This window comes from Carlito syrichta, unplaced genomic scaffold (assembly GCF_000164805.1).
Source record: "Carlito syrichta isolate Samal-C Ts95f unplaced genomic scaffold, Tarsius_syrichta-2.0.1 Scaffold118244, whole genome shotgun sequence".
Taxonomy (NCBI): Eukaryota; Metazoa; Chordata; class Mammalia; order Primates; family Tarsiidae; genus Carlito; species Carlito syrichta.
The window spans coordinates 58,179-69,008 of record NW_007062340.1 but is presented as its reverse complement, the minus strand read 5'-3'; the positions used below and the strand labels follow the sequence as shown (position 1 = coordinate 69,008).

Genomic DNA, 10,830 nt, shown 5'->3' with positions numbered 1-10,830 from the left:
ACTCACCTCAGCCTCCCAAAGGCGCAGGATTACAGGCTGAGCCACCGAGCCCGGCTAAGGGCACCTTTAACAGCAAGCTCTGTGAACAACAGAGATCTCAGCTGCAGCTACATGGTGGCCAGAACTGTGGTTACTGGGACAGAGCACACATGAGTAAAAAAGGTAAATAAACCATTTCCACGATGATTCTAGAGGTTGGGTCAGAAATTCCAAGGATCATCACCACCACAATGTAAACCTACACAACACAGGACACAGGGCTAACCACAATGCTCCTTCCACCAACCACGGCCTGAAACTCTGTGGTTCTTCAACTGGGACTAAACACACATGATGGCTGTCATCTGGAACATCACTTCAGACACACAGGCACACGGTGGGGAGCGACCACCAATTTCATCCTTTGTCACCAAAGAGTTCAACTTTTAAAAATCATTCTCAGTGTCTGGCCCTTTAATGAAACCAAATATTGTACAAGGATATACACTTAGAATATCAGCCAAGGTTCTTTTTTTTCCCAAAGTAGGAAGCAAATTTATAAAATGAATTGTCATCTTTGTTCAAAACATTGAAGTAAAAGAATATCTAATTTTTTTAAAATCATAGGTAACCAAAGAAACTGCTAAATACAAGTCAATGATTTTGAAAAATGTGTTTTGTGTTTTACTTAGTGAATACATGGGATTGAGGAGATTTATAGATATTTAATCCTGGAACAGATGTTACCAAAATTGCTGGCAACAGGCTGTAGTCTCTCCCTCTTCCTATAGGGGGAGACACAAACTTACTGATTCAATTTTTGAAACTAAATACGTGTGGACAAACAGCCCTCCCCAAATGCCAAATAGTCCTAACTGCAGTTTATGAAGGAGGCATCTCTAAGAATAACTCACAAAAATGTCTCAAGTGAGCTGTAGGGTAAGGGCTTTGGCCCAGTATAGTGGTTAAGAACCAGTCCTTGAGCTGGGCTCGGTGGCTCAGCCTGTAATTCCACATTTTGAGAGCCCACGGGTTCGAGTCTCACCTGGACAACTTGGCGAGACCTCATCTCTACAATAAATCAAAAAAATTAGCCGGGCGTGGTAGCGTGCGCCAGTAGTTCCAGCTACTTGGAAGGCTGAGGCGGAAGGACCGCCGGAGCCCAGCAGGTCAAGGTTGCGGTGGCTGGGAGCGGCCACTGCACTCCAGTCTGGGCGACTGAGTGAGACTCCAACTCAAAAAAAAAAACCATTTTCTGGCTGCTGGGACCCAGTAATAAGTACCTAACTTCTATGTCTGTTTACTCAGTGAATAATAATGGGACTACCCACATTACAGGGTGTGTGGTGAGAATTAAGTAACTTAGCCCATGCTAAAAAAAAAAAAAAAAAAAAGACGCAGCCGGGCACAGTGGCTCAAGCCTGTAATCCCAGCACTTTGGGAGGCCAAAGTGAGAGGATTGCCTGAGCCCAGGGGTTCAAGACCAGCCTGGGCAATTTGGTGAGACCTTGTCTCTACAATAAATCAAAAATATTAGCTGGGCCGGGCTCAGTGGCTCAGCCTATAATCCCAGCACTTTGGGAGGCCAAGGTGAGTGGATTGCCTGAGCCCACGGGTTCGAGACCCGCCTGGGCAACTTGGCAAGACCGCATCTCTATAATTAATCAAAAATTAGCCGGGCATAAAAAAAAAAAAACAAAAAAAACTTAGCTGGGTATGGTGGTGCATACCTGTAGTTCCAGCTACTTGAAAGGCTGAGGTGGAAGGATTACCTGAATCTAGCAAGTTGAGGATGTGGTGGTTGTGGGCATGCCACTGCACTCCAGCCTGGGCGACAGAGTGAGACTCCAACTCATAAAAAAAAAGAGAGGTAGGCATAGCGGCTCACAACTATAATCCCAGCACTTTGCTTTGGGAGGCCAAGGCGAGAGGACTACTTGAGCCCACAGGTTCGAGACCGGCCTGGGCAACTTGGTGAGACCTCCTCTCTACAATAAAGCAAAAATTATCCTGGCATGGTGACACGTGCCTGTAATTCCAGCTACTCGGAAGACTGAGGCGGAAGGATTGCCTGAGCCCAGCAGGTTAAGGCTGTGGTGTCCAGGAGTGTGCCACTCCCCTCTAGTCTGGGTGACAGAGAGTGAGAGAGAAAGAAAAGAAAAGAAAAGGAAAGAAAGAGAGAGAGAGAGAGAGAGAGAGGAAGAGAAAGAAAGAAAGAAAGAAAGAAAGAAAGAAAGAAAGAAAGAAAGAAAGAAAGAAAGAAAAGTAAAGAAAGGCTGAGGTGGAAGAATCACCTGAGCCCAGCAGGTCAAGACTGCAGTGGCCATGAGCATGCCAGTACACTCCAACCTGGGTAACAGGATGAGACTCCTACTCAAAAATAAATAAATACATTAAATAAAAAATAAGATGCTAGCTGGGCTCGGTGGCTCAGTCTGTAATCTCACGCCTTGGGAGGCTGAGGTGAGTGGATTGCCTGAGCCCGCGGGTTTGAGACCCACCTGGGCAACTTGGAAGACCTCATCTCTACAATAAATCAAAAAATTAGCTGGGCGTGGTAGCGCGCACCTGTAGTTCCAGCTACTTGGAAGGCTGAGGTGGAAGGATCACCAGAGCCCAGCAGGTCTAGGCTACGGAGGCCGGCAGCAGCCACTGCACTCCAGTCTGGGCAACAGAGTGAGACTCCAACTCAAAAAAAAAAAGAAATAAGATGCTAATTTTTTCATAAGACAATTATCAATTCATCTTTAAAAGAATTTGGTTTCCCACTGGCTGGCTCTTAAGCCTTCTGAAAATTCCTTTGCTGGTGGCAGTCTGCCAGGCTCCCCACAGTGTACTGCTCCTATACTCTGCTCCAGTGTGTGTAAACACTCATTCCAGAACTGACGGAGACCGTGTTGAGTGCTTGAGGTTAGAAATGGCTTTGAAGCTGAGCACAGTGGTTCACGCCTGTAATCTCAGTACTTTGGGAGGCGGAGGCGAAAGAACTGCCCGAGCCCAGGGGTTCGAGACCAGCCTAGGGAACTGGAAAGACCCTTTCTCTACAATAAATAAAAAATTAGCCAGGTATGGTGGTACATGCTTGTAGTTCCAGCTACTTGGAAGAAAAATCACATGAGCCCAGCAGGTCAAGGCTACAGTGGCCATGACCATGTCACTGCACTCCAGCCTGCGTGTCAGAGTAAGAGTCTAACTCTTGTACTCTATATCTTTTAAATAAAATAAATATAAAAGACTCCAACTCAGCCGGGCTCAGTGGCTCGGCCTGTAATCCTGCACCTTTGGGAGGCTGAGGTGAGTGGATTGCCTGAGCCCACGGGTTTGAGACCCGCCTGGGCAGCGAGAACTCATCTCTACAATAAATAAAAAAATCAGCTCGAGCCGGGCTCGGTGGCTCAGCCTGTAATCCCGCGCCTTTGGGAGGCTGAGGTGAGTGGATTGCCTGAGCCCGCGGGTTCGAGACCCACCTGGGCAGCGAGACCTCATCTCTACAATAAATCAAAAAATCAGCCGGGCGTGGTAGCGCATGCCTGTAATTCCGGCTACTTGGAAGGCTGAGGCGGAAGGATCGCCGGAGCCCAGCAGGTCGAGGCTGCGGTGGCCGGAAGCGGCCACTGCACTCCAGTCTGGGTGACAGAGTGAGACTTCCCTCAAAAAAAAAAAAAAAAAAAAAAAAAAAATCAGCTCGGCATGGTAGCACATGCCTGTAATTCCGGCTACTTGGAAGGCTGAGGTGGAAGGATCGCCAGAGCCCAGCAGTTCGAGGTTGCGGTAGCTGGGAACAGCCACTGCACTCCAGTCTGGGCAACAGAGTGAGACTCTAACTAAAAAAAAAAAAAAAAGACTCCAACTCAAAAAAAAAAAAAGAAATGGCTACAAAAGCTGTCTTTTCCATATCCTAGCCCTGGGTACAGTGTAAGTTCTCTGCTGTCTCCGTCTATGCAAGTGCAAACAAAACTAGATTTGGGCTGTGCCAAGAACTACTCCATTTAGAGGGATCTATAAGTCAAAGGCCCAAAGATGTAAAGGGAAGGAGGTGTCTCCTTTCTGTACTGTATTCCTCAGTCAAAAACGAAAATCAAAACAAACTCCTAAAAACCTTTCTCAGCAGAGGCAAGTTTCTAAGATAGAGGTAAAGAGGGAAGGACAGCATGGGTGTGTTCCACAGTTTTCCAGAGTCAATGGCTGTCTGGGAGGAGTAGGCAAGTTCATATCTCACCCTATTCCATCTGGGTGAGGGACACACACACAATTACATGGAGTAGCCATGAAGCAGCACTTGGGAGGGACCTAGGTGACCTCTGTAATGTTACTACAGAGATGAAAACATCTGATCTCAGAGCTTGCAGAATGCTTAAGCTGGAAACAGTTGTTTTGTTATTTCTGCTGGAGATGGTACTATCATGGTACCTGCCTGAGAACACAAAGCCTGTGGCAGAGAAAGGATGAGCTCCCCCTTCTACCATCTTCTCATGGCCCCTCACACAGCAGTGACTCTACTTGAAAGGGTGTCTTTGACAGTAGCACCATCTGTAGGACCACTAAATAGGCCTTCTTCATAGGCAACAATTGTTGACAAAAGGCTGTGTACATGCTGAGTTATCAGAAAGTCTAGCTGTACAATGCCAGTAAATGTTAACCCATCTCTTGCACCCAGGGGGTGGGGCAAATCCACATGAGCACTTGTATTCTAGAGATACAAATAAGGGAAAAGCCCCTAGAATGTTTCTGCTGATCCTGCAACAGAAACTGCTAAGTACTCACACGAAAATGTCATCCCGGGGCATGATGTGGTTTAAACCTTCATCCATTTGGAAAATTTTGTGGAACCGGTGATTATACACATCTGTGACCACCATCTAAGAATCAACAGTAACAGAAAAATCACAGGATGGCTAAGAGTGCCCCTACTAACTGCTTAAAACCCAGAATCAAAAAACACCCTACTCAAGTGTTACCTCTAGAGAAAGTACTATGCAACAAGCCCCAGAGCTAGGGACCAAGGTCAGGTAGAAGCAGCAGGGCTGCCACCAGAACTGAATATACTAGTAACATCTGCCTTCATGTGATAGGAAGGATGAGGACTGAGTACTGACCAGAGACTAGTAAATGTCCAGAAGCCTCTGGGGTATTTCAGGGCCCGAAGTTTCCAAGCTACACTTGGCACACAGCGCTGAGAGCAGAACCCTACTCCTGGCCCTCTAATCATGACAAGTATAAACCCAATGAAGGAAAGATGATGTTTACTGGAGCTGGAAGGGACAGTCTCAGCCACAGTGTGCACAGTGAGTAAGGGCTGGGAGCAGTGAGGCATCCTGACACACAATCACATTTCTGCTGGCCAATAACAACTTCCCCCAAAAAGTGGCTTGAAAGTTGAATGTAAACTCCAAAGGAATATGAAGTACCCCAAATAGTCTGAATATCACCTATCACCCCGCCTTACATTTTCTGCAGCAATGCCAGACAGTCTGGAGAGAGCCTCGCACAGGTCAGACACAGCCCCCATCAACGGCACAGTCACACGGTACTGCAAGGGAGACATAGTCAAGATGACAGGGTACTCCAAAGGGTGGGAAGTGAGTTGCGAGGAGCAGGCCCTCCAGCCCTTTCAGAGGTGACCCTTCAGAAACAGTGTATGGTGAAGTCTGGACACAGATAAGTCAGCAGCAGAGCAAATAATAAAGACTTCTGCGTCAACACCTGCTTTAATATTCAGACAGTAGCATGAGAGCTGGGCCATCTCTTTACCTCCCAAACACTGCTTCACTTTATTCTTAGATTTTTGGAGCAGTTCACAACTTCCTTTAAAGAACTGTTTAAAAAAATTTTTTTGAGGTAGGATCTCACTTTGATGCCCAGGCTAGATCTCTTGGGCTCAAAAGATCCTTCCACCTCAGCCTCCCCAGTGGCTAGGACTACAGGCACATACCACCATACCTGGGTCATTTTTTAATTTTCTGTAGAGACAAGGTCTTGCTATAATGCCCAGGCTGGTGTTGAACTCCTGGACTCAAGCAATCCTCCCGCCTTGGCCTCCCAAAGTGCTAGGATTACAGACAGGAGCCACCATGCCTAGTTGAATTGTTAAAATTTTTTAAAATTACTCAAAATATTCAGGTTTACATGTTAGCTCTCACCCATACCTCACAGTTCAAGGTATATTCTATAGATCAGTGACATTATACTAACATGTAATTACAATGTACTATGCAGCCAAAATGATTCAAGAAGAAAAATAAACCTGGAGAGGGTGGGGGTAGACACAACATCAATAAGGGTACCTGATATCAAACCAGGCAAAGTGGGGACCAAAGGGAGGCCCAAACTTTACCTGTACAATGAATGACCATGTGTATACCTAATCCTGAATTGTACCCCACATCTTTAAAATTAAAAGTAAAAAATTAAAAATAAAATAATAACCTATAGTACCTATTTATCTTTATACAGGAAACTACTAAAATTACTCTGCTTTTATTTATTTATATTTTAATTTTCATTTGAGTTGAAGTCTCACTCTATTGCCCCGGCTGGAGTGCAGTGGCATGCTCACAGTCACAGCAGCCTAGACCTGCTGGGCTCAGGCGATCCTTCCGCCTCAGCCTTCCAAGTAGCTGGAACTACGGGCGCGTGCTACCACGCCTGGTTGATTTTTTTATTTATTGTAGAGATGAGGTCTCGCTGCCCGGGCGGGTCTCGAACCTGCGGGATCAGTCAATCCACTCACCTCAGCCTCCCAAAGGCACGGGATTACAGGCTGAGCCACCGAGCCCGGCTCTGGCTAATTTTTTATGTATTGTAGAACAAAGTTTCACCAAGTTCCCCAGGCTGGTCTTGAACCCCTGGGCTCAGGAAATCCTCTCACTCTGCCTCCCAAAGTGCTAGGATTACAGGCGTGAGCCACCGCACCCAGAGTTACTCTGCTTCTAACATTTGCACTTAGATAAAATGTTTATGTACATATAAGAATGTCACAGTGCAAGATACTGCTAGCCCAGGCACAAACCATTAAAATTATTTTGTAAAGGTTGGTAGTTGTATTAAAATTATTATGCCAGTATAACCTCAAAACAAATAAATAAAAATAAGGAATTGTTAAAATTATACCAATTGCCATCTGGCCCTACAAACAGTGAACTATCAGAGAGCTATAGACACTAAGACCTGCTGCTTATACCTCTCATCTGGCCTCCTGTTCTGGACAGACTCTCCTGATTTTTTTTTTTTTTGAGTTGGGAGGTCTCACTCTGTCACCCACGCTGGAGTGCAATAGCATACTCTTGACCACCGGAGCCTCAATCTGCTGGACTCAGATGAACCTTCTGCCTCAGCCTTCCAAGTAGCTGGAACTACAGGCACGCATCACCATGCCCGGCTAATTTTTTTTTTTTTTTTTCTGAGTAGGAGTCTTACTCCATCGCCCAGGCTGGAGTGCAGTAGCATGCTCATGGCCACCCCAGCATCGACTTGCTGGACTCAGGCAATCCTTCTGCCTCAGCCTTCCAAGTAACAACTACAGGCACACGCTACCACATCCAGCTAATTTTTTTTATTTATTGTAGAGATGATGTCTTGCCAAGTTGCCCAGGCTGGTCTTGAACCTGTAAGCTCAGGCAATCCTCTCACCTCGGCCTCCCAAAGTGCTGAGATTGTAGGCGTGAGCCATAGCACCCAGCCTTCCTAGCTGATTTGAGGGTGAATCTGACTAAAGAAAGTACCCCAACATTCAGATTCAAGGATGAGTTAGCAGACCTACCAGCTTACTTTAGTTGCATGGGAAAAAAAGTGATAGAGCATCACGATAGGCCTTAAATGATATGGGATTACAGAAAGGTCTGATGGAGGCCAAGGGCACACACTTGGCAAGCGCCAAGGGGAGCTGGGCGTGGTGGCTCACGCCTGTAATCCCAACACTTTGGGAGGCCAAGGTAAGAGGATTACCTGAGTCCAGGGGTTTGAGACCAGCCTGGGTAACTTGGCGAGACCTATCTCTACAGTAAATCAAGAAAAATTAGCTGGGTGTGGTGGCGCATGCCTGTAGTTCCAGCTACTTAGAAGGCTGAGGCTGAAGGATCACCTGAGCCCAGCAGATCGAGGCTACAGTGGCCTTGAGCATACCACTGCACTCCAGCCTGGGCAAGAGAGTGAAACTCAGACTCAAAAGACAACAAAAACAAAAATGCCAGCCAGGTACGGTGGCTCATTCCTGTAATCTCAGCACTTTGGGAGGCAGAGGCAAGAGGATTGCCTGAGTCAGGGATTTGAGACCAGTCTGGGCAACCTGGCAAGACCTCGTCTCTACAATTAGCCAGGTTGGGCATAGTGGCTCACGCCTAAAATCCCAACACTTTGGGAGACTGAGGTGAGAGGACTGCCTGAGCCCACAGGTTTGAAAACAGCCTAGGCAACTTGGTGAGACCTCATCTCCACAATAAATTTTTAAAAATTAGCCAGGCATGGTGGCACATGCCTGTAGTTCCAGCTACTAGGAAGGCTGAGGCAGAAAGATCCCCTGAGCCCACTGGGTCGAGGCTGCAGTGGCTGTGAGTGTACCACTACACTCCAGCCTGGACGGGAGTGAGACTCCAACTCAAAAAAAAAAAAAGCCATAAAGTTCAAGGGTCAGCTAATGTAGTTTCCAATGCAACAGAAAGGAGCAATTTGACTGGGGTATGGAGACTACTCACAGTGAGGGGTGCCATGAGGGTGCAGATTCTGTTACCTGGGTAGGTCTGCAGTAAGGGTCAGCAGGAACCAGGAAGACCTCCATAACTCTATCTTTCTTCAAGGGTAATGGGAGAGTTAGATAGCAAAATGGGTCAAAGGTCACAGAAACCTTAGCACATTCTGGGCAAACCAAAGTAGATTTGAAGAGTCCGTGGAAAGTGTCCACAATCACAGAATCATTCCTTAACCTGTGATTCTCCCAGGCTTCTTTTGCCACCACCTGGAAGAAAGGAGAAGGGATAAACAGGGCATTCTCAACATCTCTCATCCTTTTCTCCTGCATTCAGAATGATTCACAGCAGACTCTGAGATGGAACAGAAGTAGTCTGTATAGCTGAGAGCTTGCTCCAGGCCAGGTGGGGCCAGGACTGCTCTTAATGTATCATACACATATCACATGTCATCTCTATACCCAATTGCCCCACTTAGTATGGTATCAACATAGGATCTATGGAAAATAAGGGGTCTCTGTGTTCTCTGATAGGAAACAGAAGCCCTAGGAGCACCATGGTCACACAGATGTGACCAGGGCAAGAAAAGCCTCTCATGTGTTTATAATTATCTTTTGTTTTGTTTTGTTTTGAGTTGGCATCTAACTCTGTCACCAAGGCTGGAGTGCAGTGGCATGCTCATAGCCACTGCAGCCTTGACCTGTTGGGTTCAAGCAATCCTTACCTCAGCCTTCCAAGCAGCTGGAAATACAGGTGTGCACTACACACCCAGCTAATTTTTTTTATTTATTGTAGAGATAAGGTCTTGCCAAGTTACCCAGGCTGGTATCAAACCTATGGGTTCAGGCAATCCTCTCACCTTGGCCTCCCAAAGTGCTGGGATCATAGGCGTGAATCACCATGCCAGGTCTCTAATGATCTAAAGTAAGGTGATTTGCCATGCTCAGTGCCGCACACCTGTAATCCCAGCATTTTGGGAGGCAGAGACGAGAGGACTGCCTGAGTCCAGGGGTTCGAGACCAGCCTGGGGAACATGGCAAGACCTTGTTTCTACAATAAATCAAAAAATTAGCCAGGCAGGGTGGTGCATGCCTGTAGTTCCAGTTACTTGAAGGCTGAGGTGGATGGATTGCCTGAGCCCAGCAGGTAGAGGCTGGCCATGAACGTGCCACTACACTCCAGCCTGGGTGACAGAAAGACACACACACACACACACACACACACACACACACACACACACAGTAAGATGATTTAAGTAAGGTGATTTTTTTTGTTTCTTTTGAATCGTGGTCTTACTCTATCACCCAAGCTGGAGGGCAGTAGCATGATCACGGCTCATTGCAGCCTCGACCTCCCAGACTCAAGTGATCCTTCTGCCTAAGCCTCTTAAGTAGCTAAGACTACAGGTGTATGCCACCACACCTGGCTAATTTTTTTTTTTTTTTTTTTTTGAAGAGAGGAGGTCTTACTATGTCACCTAATCTGGTCTCGATCTCCAGGTTCAAGCAATTCTCCTGCCTTAAACTCCCAAAGTGCTGGGATTACACGTTTGAGCCATTGCACCTGGTTAAGGTAAGGTTTTAGTCTACATTATAGTTCAAATAACTCATAGTTTTTCCATGAAGATTTAAATGCTACATTAAAACATTCATATTGATCATTCCAATGTGAAAGGGTAGCTGAGATACTAAAATGCTCTTTCAGCGATCAGAAAAATCAAGGCAAAAAGTGTAAATGCCGGCTGGGCACAGTGATTCATGCCTATAATCTCAGCACTTTGGGAGATTGAGGTAAGAGGACTGCCTGAGTCCATGGGTTCTAGACCAGCCTGGGCAACTTGGTATGACCATAAATCAAAAAATTAGCCGGGAGTGGTGGCACATGTCTGTAGTTCTAGCTACGTGTAAGGCTGAGATGGAAGGATCACCCAACCCCAGCAGGCTGAGGCTGCGGTGGCCGTGAGGGTACCACTGCACTCCAGCTTAGGCACAAAGTGAGACTAACTCAAAAAAAAAGGAAAGAAAAAAGTGTTAAATGCTCTAAAAATATCAATAACAAATTATTTTAATAATCTTGGATGAGCCGGGCTCGGTGGCTCAGCCTGTAATCCCATGCCTTTGGGAGGCTGAGGTGAGTGGATTGCCTGAGCCCGTGGGTTTGAGACCCGCCT

The 10,830-nt window shown here is 46.5% G+C and overlaps 1 protein-coding gene across 4 annotated transcripts in view; it reads right to left on the bottom strand.

The window, feature by feature from the left end:
- USP4 (ubiquitin specific peptidase 4) overlaps window positions 1–10,830 on the bottom strand; it is a 67,971-nt gene that overhangs the window by 17,630 nt on the left and 39,511 nt on the right. For all 4 annotated transcript variants that reach the window (XM_021707494.1, XM_008047933.1, XM_021707493.1 and 1 more), the window contains 3 exons: window positions 8,705–8,929; window positions 5,426–5,509; window positions 4,744–4,838 (listed from right to left, as the gene is read on the bottom strand). In XM_021707494.1, coding sequence (XP_021563169.1) covers window positions 4,744–4,838; window positions 5,426–5,509; window positions 8,705–8,929 — 404 coding nt within the window. The remainder of the gene's footprint in view (window positions 1–4,743; window positions 4,839–5,425; window positions 5,510–8,704; window positions 8,930–10,830) is intronic.